The sequence below is a fragment of the Plectropomus leopardus genome, chromosome 5, assembly GCF_008729295.1.
Source record: "Plectropomus leopardus isolate mb chromosome 5, YSFRI_Pleo_2.0, whole genome shotgun sequence".
In the NCBI taxonomy this organism is placed as follows: Eukaryota; Metazoa; Chordata; class Actinopteri; order Perciformes; family Serranidae; genus Plectropomus; species Plectropomus leopardus.
Window position 1 is genome coordinate 33831172 of NC_056467.1, and position 26570 is coordinate 33857741.

A 26570-nucleotide genomic window follows, 5' to 3' on the forward strand; every position below is an offset into this window, starting at 1 on the left:
GTAGAAGTTTGGCCCCAGATGAATTAAATCCCAAGGAGGAAAAATACACTGTTCACAAAATCAGAAGATTCTGTCTTGCTGAAATGTCACTGTTGGAACTTAATCTGTGAAAAAGATTAAGAGAGAATGTTTCAAACAGTCAGCTTTGAGCAAAGTCTACTTGTCCCTACAGCCACCAGAGTTGTATGGGGATTTAACTTGTCAAAATGCCTGAGAGTGATACATTTGGGATTTGCAAGCAGACAAACTATTGCACACTTATCCTCTCTACACACAGTCTGACTTTAATACAGACAAATGAAAATCCAAATGGAAAGATTGTCACACACAAAACAGAAGACCACCCTCCAACAAATCCTGCTGATGACATTTTCAAGCAAATGCAAATGGAGTGCAGGCGAGGTAACGACAAAGTGAACAGCGATAGATGAATGAGACCCTGTGACCTGCTGCAGATGTGCCCTCAGATTACTGTAATACGTATGTATGAGTCAGCCCAGCACTACAGCCATTGTCTTCCAGAGCCGCACTGAGACCACAGATAGAAAGGGGCTTTAGGAGCGCGCTGCCCAGCATCACATGGCAGCAAGACTAAACCAGATGAACAAATCACCTCACCTCCCTCCCTATTTAATGGCCCAGGCGGAGCTGCTATTAGGGCCAGAGGGTTAAGAGATGAATGTGTGAACGGTTATTCTCTGGGAGTGGGGTCGTCGCCCTCACAGGTCGATTACGCTTGCTCTATTCCCCTCTCTCCACTTCCTCTTTCCCTGCTTCCTCTCAGTAACACACCCACACACAGTCTAACACCCCTTTAATTTCACTGATCCATGTTGAACTCGTGTTTACCAACATGCCACAGCATGTGTTAGAGGCTGCCATGACATTTTTCATTGTGGTCGCATAAAAATGTTTAGTCCAGATGATTGCATACAGCTATGTTGACACATAGATCCTTAACAAACATGAACAAAATGTGTGGTTTTGTTTTTTATTATATATTATCAGTGCTATGGGAGAATTTATCTTTTTAAAAATAATTTAGTCTTTTAAAAAAATAATTTAGTCTTTATCTTAAGATGAAAATTCTTATTTGTTTTTCGTCACATTTTATTCATTTTCATTCCTCATAGATTAAGTCTGGACAGCAACTCAAAATAATAATTATAATAATAATAAAACTATAATACTAAAATATATAGCACAATTAATGCAAAAAATGCAACACAAAGTGCTTAACATAAAATAATATAAAACATTTGTAGCAGAAAAAAAGATGACAAATATGGATAAAAAAAATGCATGAAATGAAACAAAACTCAGTGGAAACTTCAGGCTAAGATGAGATAAATCAGCCAACATTAAAAAAACACATTTCAAGAGAAAGCAATAGTTCTTTTTTTATAAAAATGTATTAGTTGACAAAAAGTCACAACATTTCAGTCAACTCCTTGTCATTGCTTCTTGTCAAAATATTCTTTTAAAAATAATGCAGTTAGACTAAAACAAAAATGAAAAATTGGAATCAGGGTAGAGAGCATTGACATTTCATTTAGACATATTTTTTTTCTACAACTTTAAATCATTTCTACTTACAAGCTTGCATTTCTCCAGCAAGATTTTTGATAGGTTAAAAGGACAATTTATGAGCTCACACACCGATCATCGTCTGAAAATCACTGCGAGAGCTTCTGTCACTGAGTAATGTAGATTTCAGCGCACTGCAATTTTCTTTTCATTTGTGTGTTTTTTATCTTTGCCTGGAAATTTTCTTTAAAAAAGGTACCGCAGATGTCTAAAACTGGGATTTATTGGCCTGGTAACACGATGAGACCACAGCATAAAATCTTACTTATTCTAAATTTTAAGCAGATAACATAACAACATTCACATGTATCACAGTTTTATTGAGCCGCATACAGGCTTACATTACGACAACAAAATGAGATGGAGGAGAGAGACGAGAGGGAAGAGACACATTGTTCTTCTGATAGAGGAGCTGCCGACTCAGTTTACTCTGAACAGTAAGTAGTTAAAAGGGTCCTAACAGTGCGGGGCCGTTCATAAAACATTCAGAACACCCAGGCCTAAGGACGCCCCTGGTTCCACACCACTGAGGTTGTTCCTCTTTTTGGAATTCATCTCCTCCATCATGGAACCGATAGCAATTTGCTTTTAGCCAAACTTGTTTTGTTGTGTATGAGAGTATGATGTCATAACATCAACAAGTTAGAATATTGCCATTATCATATTATGAATATTATTTTTAACTTATATTAGAAACTATAGGGGTGCTGTCATGAGGAATATAATACAGCACACCCCTAGTCTCAGGGACACCCGCAGTTCCTTGTTATTCATATGTTGCCATGTCCAAGTTATGTCCAAGCTGTCATAAGGTCTTGAAGTGTGTTTTCACCAGCAGGTCAGTTTGGTTCAGTTCAAATTTGGTACACTTTTTTTTGTGTTTCCATTGTGAAAAGTTGTCGACAGTACCTCTTGTGCCTTTGGAACTGTCCTGATTTTTGGTCCCCCCTCTGTTAGGGTACCAAGCACACTGATCCAGTACTAAAAGGTGGAGCTAGAAACCCTGCAGTCTGTTGATTGGTCAGTAGAGAATCAACACAATGTGCTCAGGGCTGAGCTATAATTATAAAATACTATAATTATAAAATAAAAGGATCTTGAAGCCTCTAGCAGCAGCTGTAGCGACTGTTACGGTGGAACATTTGCGTGTAATGTTACACAATGCATGAGAAAATGACGCAAGTCCATAAACACACCTTAAATTTGACCACTCAATCTGTTTTTATTGTCTTTTTTGGATGACAGTCACTTTTAGTAGTGAGTGGATCTTGAGGCATTTAAAAAAAAGTATATTAATTATGACCAGAGTATGTGAACTTCAAATGTTAATTCTCACTTTGAGAGAGAGAGAAACAAAAAAAAAACTTAGTGGAGAGTTGTTCCTGGCAAGGCCAGACAAGGAGTCAATGCACGAACCAGCTATTGTTGTATAATTTTATTTCATTTTTTTTACTTTTTATTTTATTTTGTCATTAAGCAGGAACATCAAACTACAATGCAAAGCAACATATTTCGGTAAATAAGGAGTAAAGTTAAAGAGCTGGATTACAAAGAAATATGGTGATTCAATAAAATGATGAGACAAAATAAAAATAAGAATAAATTAAGTAAATGAAAGTAAAAACAACAACAAAACAAACAAACAAAACAAAACAAAAAAAATACACAGGAACATTGAAAAAATGAACTCTGTGGGGAGAAACAACCTTATTTTAAACCATATTATTATTCATGCCTTTCTTTGTTTTATACGTTAACCATTTTCCCACTACTTTTATAAAGCATTCTTCCTTCATTTTTAACCTGTATGTGAGATTCTCTATCACAAGTATATCATATGATTGACAACCACTGTTTGACACTTGATGCCTCAGTCTTAAGCCAGTTCTTCGTAATGGCCTTCTCTCCAGCCGCAAGGAGGATCTTGACCAGATATTGGTCTCCTACATGCACAGTTCCTGCTGTTTCTGTAACCCTCTCACCAACAATTTCCCCGCTTTGGGGCTTGATTCATAGTAATTTTGTTTAAAATATCTCGCTTTCTATCCTTGTTGTCTTTCTGCATGAAAAAATAGTCAATTCTGGAGTATACAGAGTGTGTTGTTGAGTAATGACTAAAGTAACTCTGCAGGGGATGCAAGTCTCTCCATACATCAAAAAAATTCATTTTGTCCCCTGTATTTTTCACAAGTTTTGTGATAGATATCTTATTTATCTTAGTACTAGTTGTGTCCAGGTCGTAGTACATTATTACAGTGAGATCCCCTCCACATATGCATATGCCTTCTGCTTCGACTGCAATTATATCAAATAGTGATTAAAAGAATTCGTTATTACTCTCAGGTGGTGTATAGATATTCACCCATGTTACCATTGTTTGGTCAAATTCCAATTTGATTACATTGGATATTAGTATTGCTACTCCTCTTTTCCGGGTATTAGAATGTGAACTATAGAAAGTGTTTTTAAATCCAAATTTCTTTATTTTCTCATGTTCTGCGATCGATTGATGAGTTTCTTGCAGGAAGTTTATCTTTGTCTTTTCCCTTTTAAATTTGACCATAACCTTAGCTCTTTTGACTGGGTTTCCTAATCCATTATTTTTTAAGACAAAGTTTAATCTCTTCGTGTTTGGTATCTATAAACCTTCTTAGTTCTATTAACATGGTAGGTACCCCCCCACAGGCTTTCAAATGGACATTCATGAACAAAAACATTTTGAAAAACAGTTTAGAACATATTTTAACTTTATACAGAACAGGCGACCTCCATAAAGAAGCATCAACAACCTTCCTTTTGTGTTGACTCTCTTTTTGTTTTGAAGGGGAAAGCCTCACATGAAGAAAAGGCCCCCATCTAGTAATGAGATTTAACCCATGAAGGATTAATATATCCATACTAGTCCTTGCAGTTGCGTTTCATTCCCTCTCAAGCACGCAGTCCAGTTATCTGTAGCCCTCCAAAGCAAACTATATACTCCGCTAAACTTTACCTTCGCCTGGCAGGTTATGTCCTTCTGATCTTCATTTTAACTTGCGTTTATGTAAATTCTCATCCTGTGTTGTTAACCCTGCGCTGAAATTCTTGCAGCCATGCTCGTGCACATCTGCTGGCCTCTCCGGTGCGGTCACTCCCGGTGTGTTTCCACTTTGTACTCCCGGTTGACTGGAGCCTTGCGTCATGTGTAGTTTCTCCGGTGTTGGCCCCTACTTCTCCCACATCGTATCCTTTCTCCCACAAGTCGCTGGTTGCCTCCTCTGCACTGCCATAACTTTTCACCCCACTGGCCCAGTGGATGTGCATCTTGTTCAGCGGTGTCTGGAAGCGGATGCCTTCTCCCTTTAGGATCTTTTTGACATCTATGTATGCTTTACGTTGTTGCAGGATCCTCACTGAGAAGTCATGTTCAAAATAAATTCTGTTTCCACCGAGTAAAACCGTTTCCTTCTCCAAAACTTTTTCAATATCATCTCCTTCAGGGTGAACTGCTGAAAGTTTAGAACAGATAGAGGAGGTTAATCCAGCTTTAGGCTTTGGAGCTAAGGCTCTGTGTGCACGTTGAGTCCTGAGGTCAAAATTTAATGAGAACTCTTCACGGAGCCATTTATCCAAAAACTGTGCAACTGAGTAGCTCTTCAACTCTGCTTCCTCTTGTATGCCATAAATCCGTAGATTATTCCGTCTAGATCTCGATTCCAAATCGTCTAGGTTGTCCATCATCATCTTCTGCTCTTTCATTATTTCCTGCAGTGCACAAATTTCTTCTGTGCGTATCAAAGTGGCACCTATCTTCTCATCTTGCTCTCCGATTTCTGTGGTTATTTTTGCAAACTTCTGGACGATGTCTTCTTTGAGCTCTGTCAGTTCGTTTCTCATTTGATTTGTGATTTCGTCCTTGAATGTTCAGGGCTTGAATTTGTTTACTAATGCTGTCCAGGCTGCTTTGAAATGAAGCTATGCTAGCTTCTGGTGTTTGCATGCTCTCATTAATCGAACGATTTGTTTCTTTACCTTGGACATCTGGGTGCTCTTTAGTCTTTGTTTTTGTTGAACCTCTGCTCATATTGAAAGTTTGTTGGCCCTTCTGCGTTTATTTCTCACGTTTTTGTGGAGTTTATTATGTTGGCTTGGGGGAGCTCTCGACTTATGCGTCCATGCTGCTCTACCGTCCCACCGGAAGCTCACAAACCAGCTATTGTTAAATATCCCATAGGGAGAGAGACCCTCACTCCAGTCTGCTCTTTCTTGTTCTGAAAATGTCATAGTGCAGCCCCGTCCTGTGGATGGGGACCATTCTGTGGATAAACAAGGTACAGACTTCCCTCTTCCCTCTCATTAAACAGATCTAGGGTCTAGGTACATGTCCATGGAGGTTACTTTTGGTTCCAAATGTACTATACCTATAGTTTTTGGTGGAAACACAGCTTATGAGCCAAAATGTGCCCAGTATGAATTGAGTGGCTATTTAATTTTTCTTCAACTACTACTGCCATCAGTTTTCATCGCACTGTTAGCTACCGACCATAAATTCCAACAACAATAAGTTCCAAGAAAGTGGGAGGGAGAAATTCAAAGTGGCATCTAGTAAACCCCAAAGCCTACTTGGCCTTTTCTGCCCCCATGGAGATTTCACCCCATTCGTCCATCACTCTCCCATTGGAATCCATCCATTTACCCAGCTGGAGGCCCAGAATGGGGGCTCAGCATGTTTGATAGGCTCAGCAGTGGGTAGATGGTAGAGACTGTCCACCCCCCTCTGCAACTCCTTGATAAGTGGCAGTTTACCACGGGCCTCCATTACACCAACCAGCATGTTCATTTGTCAACTTGCGCTCCAGGAGTAAGACATTCCAGGGCAAATTGTTGCTCCCTGTCTCCCAGAGGAACGTTTTTCTACACATCCATGTACCAAGACTAATTGAAGACTGTGTGCTATCGTTGGGAGGGCCCAGTCGGATGCAGCGAAAGCGATAAAATAAAGAAGTGCTGCAGAGTGCTTTGGTTGGCCCGAGATTCTGTTTTTCATGACTGGGGGAGGTTGACTGGCAGGGACAGAGTTCAGTCTCATCGGACCTTTATTGCTGTAGGGAAAAGGCTTATTTACTGTAAACTGTTTACGGAGCTCTGTCACTATCTCTGGACATGCAGAATAAACACAGGAACACACTCCCACTCCTAATGTCTTGTAAACATTAGAAACACGCACAGACTGACAGATAGACAGAAATACACCCTGAACAAGACACTATACTCTAGATGACTCCTGCATACGCACACACACACACACACACACACACACACACACACACACACACGCACACACATGCGCACACACACACACACACACACACATACACACACACAGTACTTGTTAACATAATCACAGTGAACACACATTTGCCCACACGCACTTTTAAAAGACAATGCAGGACTGTGCACGACATAAATACACACTCGCACTAAAAAAAGAAGTTGCATGCAAACACAACTTCTTGTCTTAACAATGCCTGAGTGCTGTTAGTTTTATTGGTGTCCCCAGTTGTTATACAAAATGGATAAACTCCTCAGACTCTTTCTCAATCTCAACAATCAGAACTGTTTCCCATCGTTTTTCTAGGTCGTATTTACATGGTTGGATTCAGACCTACATGTTTCTGCACATGTACCCAATCTCTTTAAAGTTAAGGGAGAAAAAACATGACAGATGTCTGAAGAAAAAAACAAAGTCTGTGGACATGCTGCATCTGCCAAGTATATGGTATCACACTTTACAGAGCAGCTTGAGCAGATGAATCATCAAGCCATCCCGCAGGTTTTAAAATCCATCTTTGCGCACAGACATTCTGTTTCCTGCCTCATATGTGTTGTGCATTTAAACAGACATGTCAAAAAGTATGTAATGTGAAAAGTGTGTTTGCTCAAGTGTGCTAGTTTAATAATGGATTTTCCGTCTATCTCTGTATCCACCCCCCCCCCCCCCCCCCCCCCCCCCAACCCCACCCCCACCCTCTCATGAAGACCCTACCTCTTTGGGGCGGGATGTTTTGCCATTAAAACTCCATGGTGAGTTTTGCCTCTCCCCTCCATGGCTCCCTCGGCAGCATGCAACTGTATACACAGCACATTGCCTCCTTTATCTCTCATTTGTCTCCTGGTATATTCTCAACACATCTTTACATGCATTCTTTAAGCGGAAAAATTCCCCAAACGAGTCTTTGTTATTTTCTCATCATTTTTGTGCCTTTTTGTTTCTTTGCAAAGCCTTCAGTCTCTCTGTTATGTTGAGCTTTTGTAGGAGGACAGTTCAACATGTTGTGCTGAAGCCACTAAAGTACTTGAGCGAACAAAGGATATGTTTGTTGGATTTAAGATTTAAGTCTTACGTTATGTTTATTTATTTATATTTGTTGGATTTAATATTTAAATTTGGCATGCACGTATCTTGTATTACCAGTTATGGTTTCATATTTTGATTAATGCCTTGTCTTCTTATAGTAAGGTCTGTATCAGAAAGCCAAGGGCTTTAGGGCAAGCCATAGTGCTTCTGGTCTGGTTGCTATGTGGTTCCTTTGAAAGTACCCACTGGATCCACCCATTAGAAAATGATGTCTCTGTCTTCTTGTCTTTTTCTTTCTTTCTGTTTGGACTCTAACCCAAATGCTTCTAACCCAAAAGTGACACCTTTGTGTAAAACCTATGTTGTTTCAGTGTTCTTTTAGCCTGCTTTGGTTACATTTATTTCCTCTGTCTAGAGTGTTTGCATGCAGCAATTGTGCCTTGCCATATACTGGTAATATCATGAACAGTTGCTTGTGTGATTATGGAAATGTGAGTGATATGTACATTTGTTTGCAAAGGACAAGAGGACCCAGTATGCCACATACTCTAAATTTCAGTTTTGTTAATTGTAACTAAAGAATTCAATTTAAAGCTTCACTAATCAGTGTTTTATAATGACAGTGGATCAAATGATTATGTGCAGAAATGATGGAAATTATGTAACCACGTACCCAAAGATAACTTCTATCTATGGCTCATTTTGATTTTATGGACTACGACTTTGCTGTTTTAGGTCTCTCTCCCAGTTCTTATCCACCTTAGACAGCTGCTTTCAGCGGGGAAAAAATCATTCTAATTAAAATATACAATATTCAGATTATCAATTCATGACTTGCTAATTTGCGTTTAGGTATTACAATAATGTGCTTGCCTGGGTTCAGACCTCTGAATGGGTTCCCACATCTCCAGCTTTGTTTTAGAAATTTAAATAAATATGGTGCACACTGACAGCTGTTTGCACCGAAAAACAACTGTGCTAATCAGAGATTTGGAGGCAGGACAAAGAGTGGATATTTCATTGTCTTTTGCCAAAGCTAGATAAAAAACAAAACAAAAATGCTTTCCACAAACACAGAGGCGCAGCTGTAAAGATTCTTTTAAAGTGAATAAGACAAATAAAACTACTCTTTAATCTGCATTTTCCTCCAGTCATCAAGAAAACAGTAACTGCCTTCAGCTACCAAAACCACAACTTCCATTTCATCTGAAAACAACATTGGTGGAATAGATGATTTGCTACTGATCATTAGGGCAAAATCATCAGATGACAGCAATCAAGAACACAGTCAACTGAATAGTGAACTAAATACAACGAATGGAAATGTAACGCTAATAATCATGCAATTAGTAACTTTAAGCTATACATTTTAAATTAAAGTTCATTTACATTTTTCAAACTTTAGAAGGCACAGCAGCTTCCTATTCAAGCTGTTTCCTGCAGGGGACTGAAGCCAAGTCTCTTTTCAACGCTGTTTCATGAAATCAGATGCTTCCCAGCTTTTAAAAGAAGCCCCATTATGACAGAGTTACTTATGGAGAGATGATTGAGTGGCTCAGTGAAGTGAACTTTTCCCTTCCCGGCTCCCTGCTCTCCACCTCCTCCCTGCTGACTCTATTCACTTTAGAAAATGAATAGCATGTGGTGCCTTCCCCAAGTCTTGGGTTTCGTCTTTTGTTGTGGGCAGTCACTCATACTTTTTAATTGAAGCTTTTTTCTTTCTGTCTTCATCCACCTCCTGCTTAATCTAAGCCCTTAGTGATTTCATAGCATATACTTTTCAAAGGTACACATCATTAGCATTGGAATCTTGACCCTCACAATAACTGCCTTTCTCTCCAAATTGAGCCAGTCAAACCTATATTGTTTCTCTTATAGTGTATGTCTTGAGACATATGCTGTGACAGTCCATTTCCAATATCTGCTTACCCAGAGTTTAGCCCTCAATTTAATTCCTTCTCCAGGATACCATGAAGTGTATCTTGCGTTCTTGAGTTTCCATTTCATGTTCTAAGAATGAATTTTAAACAAGTGATTTTATAGTGGGAGGCTCTGACTTTCTCAACAAACTCATGAGCTTACACCAATATTGTACTTATTATTAGCAGAATTTGACACCAAACACTATTAAATAAACTTACATGTTTAGTGTGGCACACATGGAGTATAGGAAATGGGAACAGGTAAAAAAAAGTCCTAGCTTCCATGGTGATGGCCGCTCTCCAGCGTTCACTGAGTTTCCCCAGTGGTTGTCATTAGTGCTGTGTGTTCGACACAGCCCCAAGGCTGCCTCTTTTCCAAGGGCTGTTGTAAAATAATAAATGTGACGTTGAAGGATGTGTCCTCCACATGACTGCCCTCTCTCTCTCTCTCTTCCTTTCACTGTCTTTCTATCCCTTCCTAGTTGCAGTCTTAATACCGGCTCCTTTTATGATTCAAATTAACCATAAGGCTCAGAATCAGCGCAATGACAGCCATACAGCTCTTTGTCACTGGATGGCCTTCTCTAGTGAGCTCGATCATATTTGTTTACTGCGAGGGCTCTGAAAATAAATGGAAGCTGCCACTGGTCTTCCATCCCCCCTCGGAGGCGCCTTGCGTTAGCCCCGGACATAGTAATGCGAAGGGACTTTGATGGTTGATGTCGCAGATTGAATTATGCCCTTGAGGAAAAGCTATTAGCTCGGTCAAGAGTCCTCATTTGTTAAATTAAAAGTGGAAATGACATGAGTCTTCAGTGAATTAAAGTTGCAAAGAAAATGGATTCCACTCCCTGCTAAAGGGCAGACGTACAAAACGAAATCTTGTGGAGGGAGGAGGAAAACAGAGATTTGCTTTCTGTGAAGTAACTCCACCCCCTGTTCCCTTGTAGTATACTTATGTTTTATAATTCATTGATATAAGGGTTATGTTTTGTTTATGTTTATGTTCTTCTAGTACACAGTGTAAGTCATTCTGTGGTATATTCATCAGCCCCAAGCTCTCACCCTTGAAAAGCGACATGAAGTTGCTCTGAAATAGGATTTGTGTTTCTTGGGTTATTGAAACCAGTGAACCACAGCACCTTTGAGAGTGAAACATATTTTCCAGCAATGGGAAAGTTGGAACACCTGGGTTTTCAGCAATTAAACACCTCACCAAAGAAGAACCTTTACTTTGGAGAACCATCCAGTCAAAGTTGGGAATACCGTTCCTTATATAAGTTATATGGCATCTTGTGAGTGAACAGATCTCTTCTCTCCCCTGCTCTCTTACCATTGAACTTTCTCTGAGCCATTTTCACTTTAATGGATCACAGAGTTTTTCAGAGTGTGTGCCTATCTTAGTGAATGGAAGAAAAAAGGGTACATGCTTAGAAAAAAAGTACAGTAATGAAAACACTCCCTCAGAGTGAGTAGATAGTCAACTGAACCTGTTTGTTGAAAGCTTTATCTTCTGGATGTACTGACAAATGAATGAGCCCAAGGAAGAGAAGACAAGGGCTCTCTGGAGTTAGCCAAGGCAATATCCTGAGTGTGACTTTATCTCGCCCCATCTTCCTCTCACAGACTGGCTTTATTCTGGAGATTTGGTTATTCAGCCTTCTCCACTTGACCCAGCACTAACAAATACAGACCATGAAACTTGTCTAGATGCCTTTCCTCTGACTACCCTCACCACTTCCTTTTTTCCTGATCCCTCTTTCACACAGTGTTAGCCAAACAAAGACATCAACATCTCCTTGCATCCAGGGAGTAATTTATGAGGTGCTGACAGCCTGAAAGGAGGCAACAGAAAGAGAGTTTTACCAGCAACAGCTTTCAGCGCCCAGTACTGTGAAAGTTAGTTGAACTACTGGACACACCAGCTGCCTCCACAAGCACTGTTGAACTACAACTCCTACTGCATTGTATTAATTTGTTCATTTAGGGTTAGGTGGTGGCCGCCTTTATTAATTAATGCAAAAGCCCGCCACTGCCTGGGATCTCGACCCCTGACAGTTTTGAGCGTCAGGTGAGGGGGAGACACAGTTCACTTCACAGCTGCACTGCTTGACAGAAGCTGTGACACTTTATAGGCTTAGTTTGGAGAGTTAAAACTCTGAAAGTTACACAATGCAATAATCTGTAGTCTGTTAAATTTTGTTATGTGTCTGGAAAGTGTCCTTACCGTGGAAGATATTAAAATTTGTTGACAAATTATTATAGACCTACTAAATACTCATAATAACCTGACAAAGACCTTTTCTGAAAAAAACATTAAATTACATTGGTCCTCTTAAATAATAATAATAATCAAATAATTTAAAAAAAAAAGAATATCTGAGTTCCCAAATTGGATTATCTATCCAATTAACAAATATCCAAATAGCTAAATAGTAGAATAATAGAGTCCAGCCCTAAATTAATGACCATTATTACATTATTGCTCAACACTGATATTATATTACTTTTTTTGTAGAAAAATCATTTGATTTTTGGCTTTAAAGCACCAAATTGTAGCTGCTGCAGTTTTTTTTTTACATGCAGCTGTATATATATTTTACATGTCTATTTCTCTCAAAACATGGAAAAGCTTGTAAGTGAACCTTGCACACTGATTCCAAAGTCAAAAATTAACTTGCATGCGCAAATATATGTACCAAGCTGAACATAAAGGTTTAGGCTTTATGTGAGCCCATTGGTTATTTTTCTGTAGACTTGGCTCAAAATTATATGCATAACCAATGCTTATGTAAATAGTTTCAATGACTCACTTTTATAATAAAATATTTAGGGACAAAGTCAACAGACAAAAAACAAACAAAAAGCAAAATCTTTGTTTTACCCTCATGGGACAAATTGTAGTTTCTCATATCCATCCCTTCTGTAAACTGCTAATGTTGATTAGCTCGCATACGAAAAAGCACCGACAGAAAAAATACTTACCTTAGTTTCAGTTATTGTCTGCAGGTCGCACACGTGTAGAAGTTGTAGAAACTTTATGTTTTCCTATAGATGTAGTCGGCTGCTGGACACTTGATAGGCCATGTCCCAGGTCCTTTGCATCAGAAACAAGTTTTTGTACATGGAACCCTTTTCTTTGTCAGCCATAGTTTCTTCTCCTGCACATGCTTTTCTGCTCATATTTATTTCATATAACCCAAAAATATAAAACACCAGTATAAAGTTCTGCACCAGAAACAAGTTTTCATAAGTGTGTACATTACAATTTTTTTTTCAGCTGGTAATACAGAGTTAAAAAATGGAAAAAGTGCATTTCTGCATCAGTTTCTTTGTCTCTGCAGTGAGTGTAGACAGGGGTGGGTGTACTGCCTCCACACCAGTGTGGTTTCCAGAGGTCAAGGTTAAGCATCCCTCTGGGAATGTGTGACACCACTGTGAGTCCTCTAACCCTTAGCCCATGTCATGCCTGATCTGCTGTGACCACGTTTTACTGTCCAGGTTGGTTATAAAGCCAGACAATAATACCAGACTGCACTACTGTTCTCTGATCATTACCATATGGGAAGCCTTATTGCACCTGAAAACCCTTTCCTTGTCCATTTCTTCCTGACATGCTGAATAATCCAATAACTCCCATTAAATTCTCTCCCGTGGTTATACAGCTGAGGAAGGCAGCCTGGACACTGATGCTGTGAGGTGATTGTGCCACTGACTGATAAATACTGTATGAATTTATCTAGGTTGCTGTGTGTAGCTCTATGTAGCTTTGTGGCTTTAGGTCAGTGGTCAGACCGAACCACCTTCCCAAAGCATCAGTATTTGATGACCTGGGCATGGGACTCAGACATCAATCTTCCTCCCAAGTTGCATACAACTAGGGTTGAGTGATATGACTTAAATATAATACAGTGGTATTTTTAGGCTATATTGCAATACACAATATATCAATATTTTAAAATCTTTTCTAAAGTACTGTAGACTACTAAAATACAAAATTAGAGTTACAATACATTTAAAAAAAAAAAGTAGCAACACAGAGACTCTGACAGCTTTGTTGAAAAGTTGGTCTGTTTGCACACTTAAGGCATAGCAGATAAACTTAAGTTTTATATCCTATTGTGACCTGTTGCCTTTTGGGAGAGTGTTCAGGTCAGTGTTTGTTCAGTGTGATACACAAGCTTTTTGTATTGTTTCTTGTAATTATTGGGGAAGTGCGATTTATTGGCTGCACATCAGTATCAGCTGACATTTGCTTTGTTGACTGCCATCAGCCCATCAGCAAATACACTGACATTCACTGATGACAGAGGCAGATATTTCTCCGTTGTGTCACATAAATTTTGTGCAGGCTAAACAGCAGGGCTCGAGACTAATGGCATCCCGTCGCCCCAGATAGACAATATAGAATGTGTTTGGGATGAACAGAGATCTTCCCTGGGATACAAAGATACAGTAAACTCACTATTGACAAGTCAGGGGACGTGCCCTATTGTTTTCCTGATAATACTACATTGTGAACAACAAATCCTTGTTGAAATCAGCAGGAGAGCTAGTTACAGTTAGCTGTTAGCAGTCATTTGCCTAAACTAACCACTAATGGATGTTACATTGTGATGCATTTGAGCTCCTGTCAGTAAAAATGAGTATTGGGCAATGGTATATTATAATATTCCTATGATGTGTTCAAATGTAATCTTGTAAGAAGTAGTTTTCATCTTCTACATGGACACCCTGCCTCATGCATACTATAATTTTCAGACAGGAAGATGGTCTAGAATGGTGGCTGAATTATGTGCGGGGGGAACTGAGCAGATTGACATTTAGTAAGGCATATGTTTTGTTTAGTTGTTTTTTTTAAAATTATGACAGATTTTTTCCCCTGAATATTCCATACATCAACATTTTTGTCAGAGCAAAATACATTTTCTTATTTGCTGCTGCGAAGGTGGATGTTTTATATATCTTTAATTTCCCCTGCTTAGCTCCTTGCATGAAAAGCATTCATAAAGTTTGGTTAATGCTTATTGTTATATCATTATTAGATGTCATGATGTGTGTAATTTTCATATACAACTTGCCTCCAAGGTGTTATCTTTCTTGTGTTATTCTGTTGAAAATTATTACTTCATTTAACCTGGATTCTGGTTTCCTTTCATTCACAGAACAAACAGAAATGTAATTAAAGGTGCAACATAGTTCTTGTAGTTCACAATTCGGGCCAACAAGTCAGTTTTAGAGGGAACATGTTTGTTTCTTTTACTGCACAAGAGAGGGGATGAGCTGCTCTGCAACACCAAACAGTGATTTGGTAAAAGCTTGGAATAGACAGGCCCCTTCTCTGTGGTCTCATTTGGTTACAAGACTTAAACTGGTTTATTATAAGTAATTTGAGTTTGACATCATAAATTGATAGTTTTAATATTTTCACGTGGGGTTGTATGAGGTACTTTCATGGTCAGCACATTACATACAACAGCACGCCACCAGTAGGGAGAAGCAGACTAGAGTCTGACACTGAAACTAAGCCATGTACTGCTGTGGAGGGGTCAGCAACAAAATGTATTTTAGCCACCTAAAAAAGTCCCACCTAAAAAAAAAAAAAAATAAATAAATATATACATATATATATATATATATATATATATATATATATATATATATATATATATATATATATATACAAGTTTAAGTGTTCGGAATATTTAGAATTTTTTCACTGCTTTACTTAAATGTCAGACAATGATTTCCGATGGGGAATGCAAATTGTTATAACACTATTCAAAGGCAGACTCCATAGACAAAATCATTGATTTAACATCACTGAACACAGGAACTGCTGGTCTTCCACTGCTTTGAACAGTTGTTTTTATGATATTGAGTGACTTCGCCAAAGTCAACAATAACACAAACTAACAGACAGATTGAGGCAGCAACAGACTGGCAGCTCCTGTGTTAGCGAGCTAAAATTTCAGGGTTTTTTTTAGTGGTCTGGTGGCTTTAGCGAGAGGATAGAGGGGGAACTGAAGCCATTAGAACGATGTCTGACAGAAAGGGTAAAGCGGTGAAAATTCTCTCACTGTAGCATACTGTTATAGACTTTTTTAGGTGGCTGAAATGTGTTTTGCTTTAGCCCCAGTCCGCAACAGTACATTTCTAGGCCTCCTAGAAATAGTTGGTACTCCTGCAGCTTCTCCATGCTGGGTGGTGCTGGCAGACACCTACTGTCTGTGATCCACTGACCATGGATAAGTTCTCCATAGAACCCTGAAAAAATGAAATATTCCCTTTAGTGTTCAAACAGCACACAGAGCACCTTTGAGACCCCAGACTCTGCAGTACTGGTTGTACTTTGTCTCAACATTGTACTCTTTTTCCTCCTGAAGCAAAGCTAAGCCACCCCCTCAGATCTCCCCAAGCAAGTCCAGCGGAGGAGAGTTTTGTGTGGCTGCCATCTTTGCCTCGTCTCGCTCCTGGTTCATCACCAACCCCAAACATGAAAAGGGACAAAGGTTAGAGCATGGCCACAGGCCCTTTTGCATTTGCAAATGGATACATCTTGACAAATATGTTACTGCCTGTCGTTTCCCAAGAATTATTTTAAGTAGCAGCTGAAGCAATGTTTGGTAACACTTTCTATGAAGCCCATGTCTATAATGGATAATGACGTATTATGAACAATATAATGCATTATAATGCCCCTATAGTGCTGTATAATCACAGTTATAAGCACTCATGGCTTTTTATAATGCTTTATGAAAATAATCGTAACTCATTATGATGCCAATGTCTATAATGAATTATGAAGATACATATAATGTGTAACAGTGTGCATATAGTTATAAGCATTTATAAATATTCAGAATACTTTAAAACGATAGTCTTCATACAATATAAATCATTTTATAATGACTGATAAGGTCAGATGTCCATACTACATATCTGCTCTCCACTCACTGTATATATTGGTTATGTATTATACAGCCCCGTAGAGGCATTATAACGCATAATAATTATGTTTATAATCTATTATAATGCATTAAAGACACAGGCTTCATAGAAAGTGTTACCCAGTATTTTCATCACTGCCTTGTTTCACATCCTCTTCATAGATCAGTCTAGGCAGTCAGTTGTTGACTCGCTGTACATCCTCAGTTGCTATGGTAACTTGGTGGAGCATGTCCTGGAACCTCGGCCAATTAGCACTGCTCAAAAGATTAGTGATGACACACCTTTGGAGCTCAGCACCTGTCCAAGGGCCTGCTGGACTCTAGCCAGGTAACACTTTGTTCACCACTTTATCCCAGTAAAAGTACTTATAATACAGTCAGTCTTATAGTTGATGTGTCTTTTGGAGCAGGACTCCACAGTGGAATGAGCTGCAGCCGCCCTTCAACTCCAACCACCCCCTGGTGTTGGCCTCAGACCTGGTGCAGTACTATCAGTATCTTTGGGCTGGTAAGTGCTAAACAAATCTCTCTATTTGTGTCCTTTGGTTTGCACAAAAAAAAGAATGTTCACGGTATCAGGCTGTGTCCAAGTAGGATGCAAACTAACATTTCAGAGAAGTATGAATGCATTTTGAGTCGATGTGTAGTCAGTGCACATTTGTTTACTTTTTTAGAGTGATGAGAGGAACCATGGATGAGTTAGCTATTAAAAAAGGCTAAAACTTCACCAATATGGCAACACTTTGGATTGGAAGCTGGCAAAGTAGCTGTCATTACTGGCTAAAGCTGCTGTTATGAGCTGAACTAATTTATTCCTGTCACTCGCTTTGAAAGCGCCTTAGTGAAGGAGGGCCGGCTGACTCATGAAGTTGAAATAAAGAATTATATATATGAAGAATTCTTATTTCACTACCATAACCTAAACACAGTGTCACCTGGCTGGAGGGAGATCACAGGTAAGCTTATAGTTTCTGCTGAGTTAAATGACCAGTGTTACCGTGCGTACCCACCAAACGCGATAAAAATTATTTCATCGCGCCTCAAATGAAATCGCGTCGCGCCGGACGCTCCAGTTTTGACACTCGTACAAAAACCCCAAAATGGGACTCGACGCGCGACGAAATCGCGCCGCGCGTTGAGCCCGCCCAAACAACAACATTTCTTCCGCCATTTCATTCTCTCGTTGACGATCGCTGCACCGCACCTGCTCTGGAGAAGTTCCCAGCGTCGTCTGCGGGCTAGGCGCCGACGTCGGTTCTGGGTGCATGCTACCCTACGGAGGCAGCGTGAGCTCGGTGAGTTCCACCATCTCCTGCAACAAGGGACAGGAACTGTCGTACAGCTCTGGGTGAGCGGTGACGGCGACGATAAGCTGCTCCTCCATTGTTTCTGGCGGTTTGATTAGATTTTGCGAGGGAACACCAGGACGTCCATACGTCAGCACGTCGATGACGATCTCAACGCTGATAGGCTGTCGCGGCGCGTCTTCACGCGACGACGCCGCAAAAGTTCAATTATTTCAACTCGAGCGTTGGACGCGAGGCGTTGGACGCGACGCGAATTTCGCGTCCACGCGCCGCGAATTTCGCGTCCAACGCGTCCAACGCGCCGCGCAATCGCGTCCATCGCGTCGCCCGGCAAAATGAGGCGTCAAATCGCGTCTTTGCATTGACTTTGTATGTAATCTTGAGGCGCGATTATTTTTAATCGCGTTTGGTGGGTACGACCGGTTAGAAACAAGCTTGGCTAATGCTACTTGCTGTTGACTATCTTGTATGTAATTTCAGTAAATATGACAGTATAAAGAGAGTGTATTCTGATTTAAAAGGTAATGTTACAAATGTAGGAAGATAGCAAGTAGTCTACTCACCATATTTTAAAGGGTTTTGTCTCTGGTCTGATTTTGAGCGCACAGCTGATAGCTATGTGGTTTGTTTACATGGAGTAGCAGAAGTGCATATGTAATGCGTTCAGTGTGGACACAGAGCTCAGATGTTATGCAATGCTACATGATAGACAGTTGTTTCCTGTTGGGACCTGGTGCCATTATGTTTCTCTCAGGTTTGACTGCTGAATCATGTGGGGTACCTGGTAAAATTTTGGTAAAGTGATTCGGTCTTGTGTTTGGCTCAACATCAAACCAGTTTGAACATTTTTCCACTTATCCAACCCTAGTTACAAGCACATAATAAAGAGGGTTTAAGGACCTCTCAGTACCTCATCAGATTTAAATTTATTTGGACAAGCTGTCAATGCTGTATGACAGTGCTGTTAAAACAATTTCTCTTAACTGCATATGTACTTAAGTCACTCTGGACACACACACACACACACACACACATATATATATATATATGACCAGAATAGAGCAAATCACAGGCACAGAGCAGTTTTAGCAATTTAAGGCCACAATGTGCCGAACCTTAAGACTTGTGATCACATCAAAAATAACAATGTGGCAGACAGCAGTGTGCACTGCTCCTTGCACCATCCTCACTTCAGACCTGACCCCTGCTTAAAGGATCTATAGTGCATGGTCTAAAGTATTGCTTTCCATCTGGAGGGTCGCGGTCCAAAAGCAGGTCGCATGTCCATTCTGAATAGACCACAAGTGACTTGTGAACCTGTTAAGTTTGTCAAACTTTGCTCTAAAATGGTGGTCCCACCGCGTAGTGAGAGAGGTTCAGGGATGTTGTTGTCTTGGTCATTCATGGTCAAAGGTCATCCCAAAATTTGGGATGGCTGCTGTTATGACCTACATCTACCAACCAACCTAAAGAAATGCAGCATGAAATGACACACTGACCAGCGTGACTCTGCTCAATGCTAGTAGATGATAATAAATACTTCAAGCTCTCATTGTAAAATTGGCATGCCAAGCTGGCCTCTTTTCCCCGGCCATGGCCGCGTCCACATTCTCCTCCTCCTCTTCTACAGACACACATAATCGCAATATAGTGAGGGCTCTTTGCATGTTTGCTTTCATCTTTCTCTTATCACAACAGAGGGAAGATGCACACTGATGACGTTTTGTTTTTACATATTGACGTTGATGGATGTAGGTCGTAGTCTCTGATTCAGTAGCGGTTGTCATCGCAGTCTGCATACATCAAACTTGGTGTCGTACTCAAGTTTATTAGATCTGTGTGGCACAGTTTAGCTGCTCTAAACTCATAAGATCTAAAATAAAATCTTAGTCTGCAGGAGGTTTGAGGCAAATTTGTGATATAAAAATACGCTTGACTTGACTTGGCGATTTCAGATAAATCAACCTTTCCAACTTCATGTCCTTCTTAATGTGCGATTTGTCTCAGCTGTATCTTTTGTGCTTAATCGCTGACATTCTCACGTCATTTTTTTAATAAAAAATTTCTCCTGCCAATCTAATAAATTAAAGTAGTTACATTTTTTGCAAAATAATAATGAATCGCTACAAAGGGACTTTAATTACCAACTGCATTGATGCCAGTGGTGTATTTGCCTTGACTACCATTTTGTTTATTACATGTATGAATCAAAATATAGGAAGGGAATATGTCTCAGTATGTTTTGTTTGCACAGGCTAACATAGCCATGTGTTTTTTTTCTCTATGTACGGTATGCAGTCACTATTCCCTGCTGATTTTCCATGTTGACTGTGTTCAAAGCCAGTCGTCAGCCTCTTATTGGTACCACATGCTGAGAAGAGACCTCTCCAGCCAGCAGCCAGAACATTTCCTCTCTCAAAGACTTTGGTGAAAGATATTTCCACCATTTCTACTATTCTATGTCTTTTGAGCCCGATATTCAGTTTGGTTCTGCACCTTGAATCCATGTTTTTCCGGCCATAGTACAGGCCAGCTTGAGGACATGCTAGCACAATGCTATAAGATCCCGCACTCAGACCAATTAGCTGACACCCTAAACTCTCTCTAATTCAGTAACAAGCACAGAGCACTGAGCACTTTAGGTTGCTCACTGAAAGGCCAATTCGCAAAAGCACAGACTGCATACGGATGGCCACACACGGAATCAATCCATCCCCTGGAATAGACTGGCGTTTTGAGCTCACTCCATAATTATAAACACACAAAATCTGTAATTAGTGCTTGCGGCTGCTCTAGGGCAAGTGGTAGCTGTGTTTAGCCTAATCTCTCTACTCGTCTCTGTTGACTTCTGCAGTGCTCCAGGTCTAACTGGTAGGATATTTTCTCAAATTAGTGCTAATGGTCTCTCCTAGTGTCAGAGCGATGAGGACATGTTGGAGTGACGGGCATGCGCGTCAGCTTATTCCACCATTCTGTCTGCCAGCATGGGCAGCGGAACTGGCTGCATAATGAGAGAGTCATTGCATTAACATTTACATCCAATTAACGATAGCCAGATAACACCGCAGTGTCTTTTTATTCCCTTAAACCGGCCAAGTGTAAACCAATGCGATGTCACAATGCTATAAACATAATTGTGCAGCTCTCTACCCACTTCCTGCGCTCCTGCCATCTTCCCTCCGGGCCAGCGTCCTAGACACCACCAACACCGACTGAGTTGCTCTTGGAGTGCCACCTTCCATTTCTGCACTTTGCACCCGAGCACAAACTCTCAACATCCTGTTTCTCAGCATGCATCCCGTTGCCAGCGCTCTCCTCTGATGTTTCCTCCAGGGCTTGGCAGCACAACGGAGAAGTGATCCAGGAGAAAGAGTCAATTTGACCTTAGGATGAATTACAGCACAGCCATACTCCCCTTGTCCAGTTGCGTCTTGCTGAGCATAAAGATCATGCCGCTGCAGAGGAAACGAACAAGACACACAGTTCTTACTTGCGGAACAAATTGTACTATCCGGGTCTGGTTTAACTGTTTAAAACCTGGGCAAATTGGGAAAAGGGAAGAAGGCAACCAACAACTTAAAAAATGACCCAGAAATTAGCAAAAAATTAGCAAAACAAACAAACAGGAAAGTAAATAAATAGATAGATAAATAAACAAGCAAAAAAGAGTGAAGGGACCTGAAAAAAACTGCTTAAAAATTATAGAATAGCATTTGCTTAAATCCGTGAACTCAGCAGGCCTATATTTGTGACAGGCGTCTGTATGGGATGGGCTTTTATCTCCTTTCACACAAGACCTGCTTAGCAAAGATGGAAATACAATCTAATTATTTATTTAATCTTTTAAGGCCTGGAAAAATTGGCTTTATTTTATTCAACAAATAAAGAAATGACCAAGAAATTTTAACCAGAAACAAATAAACAAGCAAACATACAAACAACAAACAAAAAAACAATGAGAAAATAAAACAAAATATGCAATAATGAAATGAAAAAAAGCTTTAGAATTTATATAAATTCTGTAAAAAAAAAAATGAATTATGATTATAGTTCACTGGACATTTTCTCTATCGTTTTAAAAAATAGTCTTTTACATCTCCTAACTTGTTTTTTGTATCTTTCTTGTTTGCTATGCTGATAATTTGGGGCTCATGGTTTCAGTAAAATGAGCTGAATGATGAAACTGCAGAGAATCTTACCAAGTTAACGATGTGTGTCGTATGTCCATATTGACATAAGTTTAAACATTCATATTTGTATGTGTGACCTAAGCAGGTAACTAATGTTATTTCCAGCACGTAGCCAACTTCCTGGCTTTATACATCCAAAGAACTTATAAATAATAATAATAAACTTTATGTCTTTATCACTTTTCTTAACTAGGTTACAAAATGCTTTTCAGAGAAACAACAGATAAAAACAAGGTAGCACTAAAATGACAACAAAATAAAATGCAAACTACATAGTGATCATGTACAATGGTTGCGGAGGGTAAATAAAACATAGCAACAGCAACCTATTAAATACTCAGAAATGCTTTCCTATAAAAGAAAGTCTTAAGAAGCGATTTAAAAGATGCTAATGAAGTAGCGAGTCTGATTACAGTGGGAAAAGAGTCCCACAGTTTCGGGGCTCTGACAGCAAAGGCATGATCACCTTTTGTCACAAGCCAAGAAAGGGGAACAACGAGCAGAGCTGCATGCGTTTATCTGAGAGAACCCTTGGGTACATAGGGGTCAATAATTCTTTAAAGTAATTTGGAGAATGGCCATGCAGTAATTTAAATGTGACCATTAAAATTTTAAAATCAATGCGATAAGTAACAGGCAGCCAATGTAAATGAGCTAAAACAGCAATAATGTGTTCATATTTTTTAGTGCCCTTTAAACTCAGGTGGCAACGTTCTGGACCAATTGGAGTCAATGAATGGAGCTCTGACTAATACCAGCATAAAGAGCATTGCGATAGTCCTGTCAAGAAATAGCAAAAGCATGTATAACTCAGTCTGGGGGAGACAAGAAAGATCTAATTTGAGAGATCTTTTTAAGCTGGTAGAAGCACGACTGAACAACATTATTTTATTTGGGCATCGAAACGAAGGTCTTCATCAGATATTATACCAAGGTTTTTTAACAGTCGGCTTGTTGTGTCTGTTCTGTGATTGCAGTTTTTGTGTGGCATTGTTGCCCAAGACAAATTTCCCTCCACGGACAATAAATTTTATCTTGATCTTGAAATTAAAAGAAAGGGAACCAGGTTTGCTGTAAATCAGGCTGGTTGAGTTAGTCAGACCTTTATTTAAAATCTCAGTGTAACATCCTGCATCTGATGTCAATGGTGCAGGTAAGGAGGTTATCTAAAGAGTTACTGGACTGGAGGGGGACATATAGCTGTGTGTCATTTTCTAGAATTAACTGCATGGCAACCAGACTGGGCCTCTAATTGAGCTAGGCCTTCTTTTGTCAAAATGTGTCGCCACATCGGACTAGTGAAAAGGACTGGGTGTTAAATTGGGACTAGGCTTTATTTGAAGTTTTATGGTAATTCTGTAAAATCATCGTATATTTATAATAATGATAATTAAAGGTGTAGTGCTGTGGAATTTTTTCCCTAGCTTTATAAAAAATGGTTTCTAAATCTACTAATTTCCAACAATTTGTGGGATATTTCTTACCAAGATGCTCATTTTCTTTTTCTCTATGTTTTCAAAAGGAATTAAACCAATTTTCCCAGGGTTCAAAGGTTTAAATACCTGTAAAAGGTGTCTGAATACAGCACAAAAAAAACAATGTCAATCCAGGTTTCAAAGGGTTAAATCGGCAATTTAAGCATCAGAAGGGAGAACAAGTACGAGGAAATGAGATGAGGAGATCTTTAATAAGAAACAGAAGTTCTGTAAGAGTCAGAAAACAGAGGCGAACAGGTCTGTATAAATATCTGTGTCAGCCAGCTGTCTAACAAACAGTGTGCAGGAAGGTGGCACACGGTGAGGAGGTGGCAGCACTTGATTGGCAGCCCGTGGTCTCTGGTCTCATGGCTCTATATTGGATGACCCAGGCTGATTAAAAATGCAGTATGCAGGGAAAGGAATTGGAAGGGGAGAGGAAGGGCAGGGGTCAGGCCAGACCGGAGCCTCCAGGACGGGATGATAAAAGGCAACAGTGGCGCCACTTCATGGTCACTATCTCCACCTGTCCATCTGTAGCAGCTACTGGCAGCACTCAGCCTTGCAGAGGACAGCCGCGTGCAGCGCTGCCTCCGAGAGATAAGGAGGAGAGAGACACACTTTATACAGTATACTCACAAACAGAGGAGATGCTGTAGTATGATCTGGCTTCATAAAAGCAGTCTCGAGCCAACAGAAAGACGACTCCAATCTCTATCATAACAGGGTCTATACTTTGATCAATGTCAAGTTTTCACAACCTTATTAGCTACATTCAGACTTTTTATTTTATTTTTTATATTTATCACAGATGATTCTTTTTTTCTCCAGGGTGATATTTACGTAGCTGTCTGCAGTATGTTTTCCGACACCTCTTCCCCTAACCGCAAAGTTGCTCTGAAGCAAACAAACCGGTGAATAATTTACCACCTGTATATTTGGCTGGCTCCTTTGAGCCTGACGGTGATGGCAGCAAAAGAGGCTATGCTTTTTGGCTGTGGCCCTCCCCTCCCTACCTGTCATATAATGTGCTAATTGTGGAGACTGACTGACTGGCTGGCTTGGCTGTTCCCTTGGGACATTGAGGCCCATGACAGGCCAGCCACAGTTGCCTCGTCAATAGATCTAATTGCTCCGAGAGAGGGGCCAGAGTGAAGGCTTTGGAGCATCAGGCGTTTGGTAAAGAGAAACCGTGGCGCCATGACTGGGTCAGTAATCAAAGAGAGGCAGAGAAAGGATGGGGTAAGTGTAGCGCTGGCTGAATGAAGGAACTGTCAGTCAAATACGCCTTGAATGATATAAAATGACTAAGCTATCCCAGTTTGTCAGTATGCCAGCACCTATCTGCCAGAGTACTACTCAAAAGAAGAAAGCGAGAAGAGAGACAGGTGGAGCAGTCGAGAGGGAGCCGAGCAAGTGAAATGTTTGGCAGCCAAGTCGAGCAGGTCAAAGCAGCGCGGAGAAAGAAAAGACAAACAAAATGAATCTTTTAAAAATACAAATGAAAGAGATAAAGGCGAACAGAGTGGGCAGCCCAGATGAGACAGCGGTCTTCTGTCCACCATGCAGCCAGGTCCCCTCGTCTATCAGAATGTTCGGCCTTTATCTAGCTCTGCAGATCGGCCTTTCCGGCCCCTGGCCCAAGGCCCCAGGAGGCCGGGCTACATCAATACCTAGGCAGTCTTTGTTCTTGTTCTGACTCCCTGCTTCACTGCTTTGGCTAACAGGCCACTGGCTACTGGCCTTCAACACAGCAAAACACCACTCTCTCCACACTCAATAAAGACTGTGACAGAGACAACTCTGTTCCTCTGGCCTGCAGGGAACAGGCCTGTCTGCTTATGTGGGTAAGCACATAATCACCAGGATGGCTGTTAAAGCAACAGAAAAACAAAAACAAATCCTCCCTTTCTTTAACTAGGCAGTTATTATAACGAGTTGGCTGGAAATCATATTTTATGACTTATAGTTGAAGCTTATCTTTGATATCAGAAGCAAATAGCTGGTGAGTCATGGCTCTACTGATGGACAGTATTGTTTTTCCTCTTCTGCCATTGCTGGTGAGAAGTTGGTCATATAATTGATTTTTTTTTTTCTTTTTTTTTAAGATTCGTTATACAGACACATTCAGAAATTGCATTCAGAGATAACACAAACAAACATGCTCTTGTTCCAGCTCGTCACATGTTGCTGCTTTGCAGTGCACTTCTGCATCAACATATCACTCTGTATGCACCCTTCTACATCTGCTCTTTATGTTCTGGGACGCCGCTACCGTGTCAACACAAGCACATGATGGGATGACGCTGCATGTGGTTATGTTTAGATAACAAATGCACATGGCAACCAATGGCGGGGCCTCATCAAACACACATGCTGGCATGGATGGTTAGGATTAGGGGAAGGAGACGGAATGGAAGTCCAGGGTTTTGTTTGTACGCAACAGGTTCCATCCTGCTGCATTCTTAAATGACACCCCTGTCTGTGTATCAGGCTGCAGCTGCAGATGCCATCCTGCCGTCTGGCGACATATCATAACACAGCGGGGCTCTGTCCGGCCACGTTCTCAGCTGATGCTGTCCAGCAGCGTATCATGTGGATGCAAAAGGTGGCTTTTGGCATTGGGATCGTAAGGTGAAAGCACTGTCAAAGTGGCACCATTTGACGACTGGAATGAGAATGGCTGCATATATAACACAGAAGTGGACTTCTATTTTCTGTCAAAAAAGCATAACTTAGCTCATCTCTGCCACAGTGCAATGGGACGAAAGTCATCTAGTAGCACTTACAAGTATACATTTC

At 40.3% G+C, this 26570-nt stretch overlaps 1 protein-coding gene across 1 annotated transcript in view; it reads left to right on the forward strand.

Annotated features, from left to right (window-relative positions):
• Positions 1-26570, forward strand: part of bcas3 (BCAS3 microtubule associated cell migration factor) — a 273341-nt gene that overhangs the window by 133147 nt on the left and 113624 nt on the right. Inside the window, 4 exon segments of the mRNA XM_042486205.1 lie at positions 16233-16335; positions 16337-16358; positions 16959-17124; positions 17207-17304. Of these exon segments, the coding sequence (XP_042342139.1) occupies positions 16233-16335; positions 16337-16358; positions 16959-17124; positions 17207-17304 (389 nt within the window).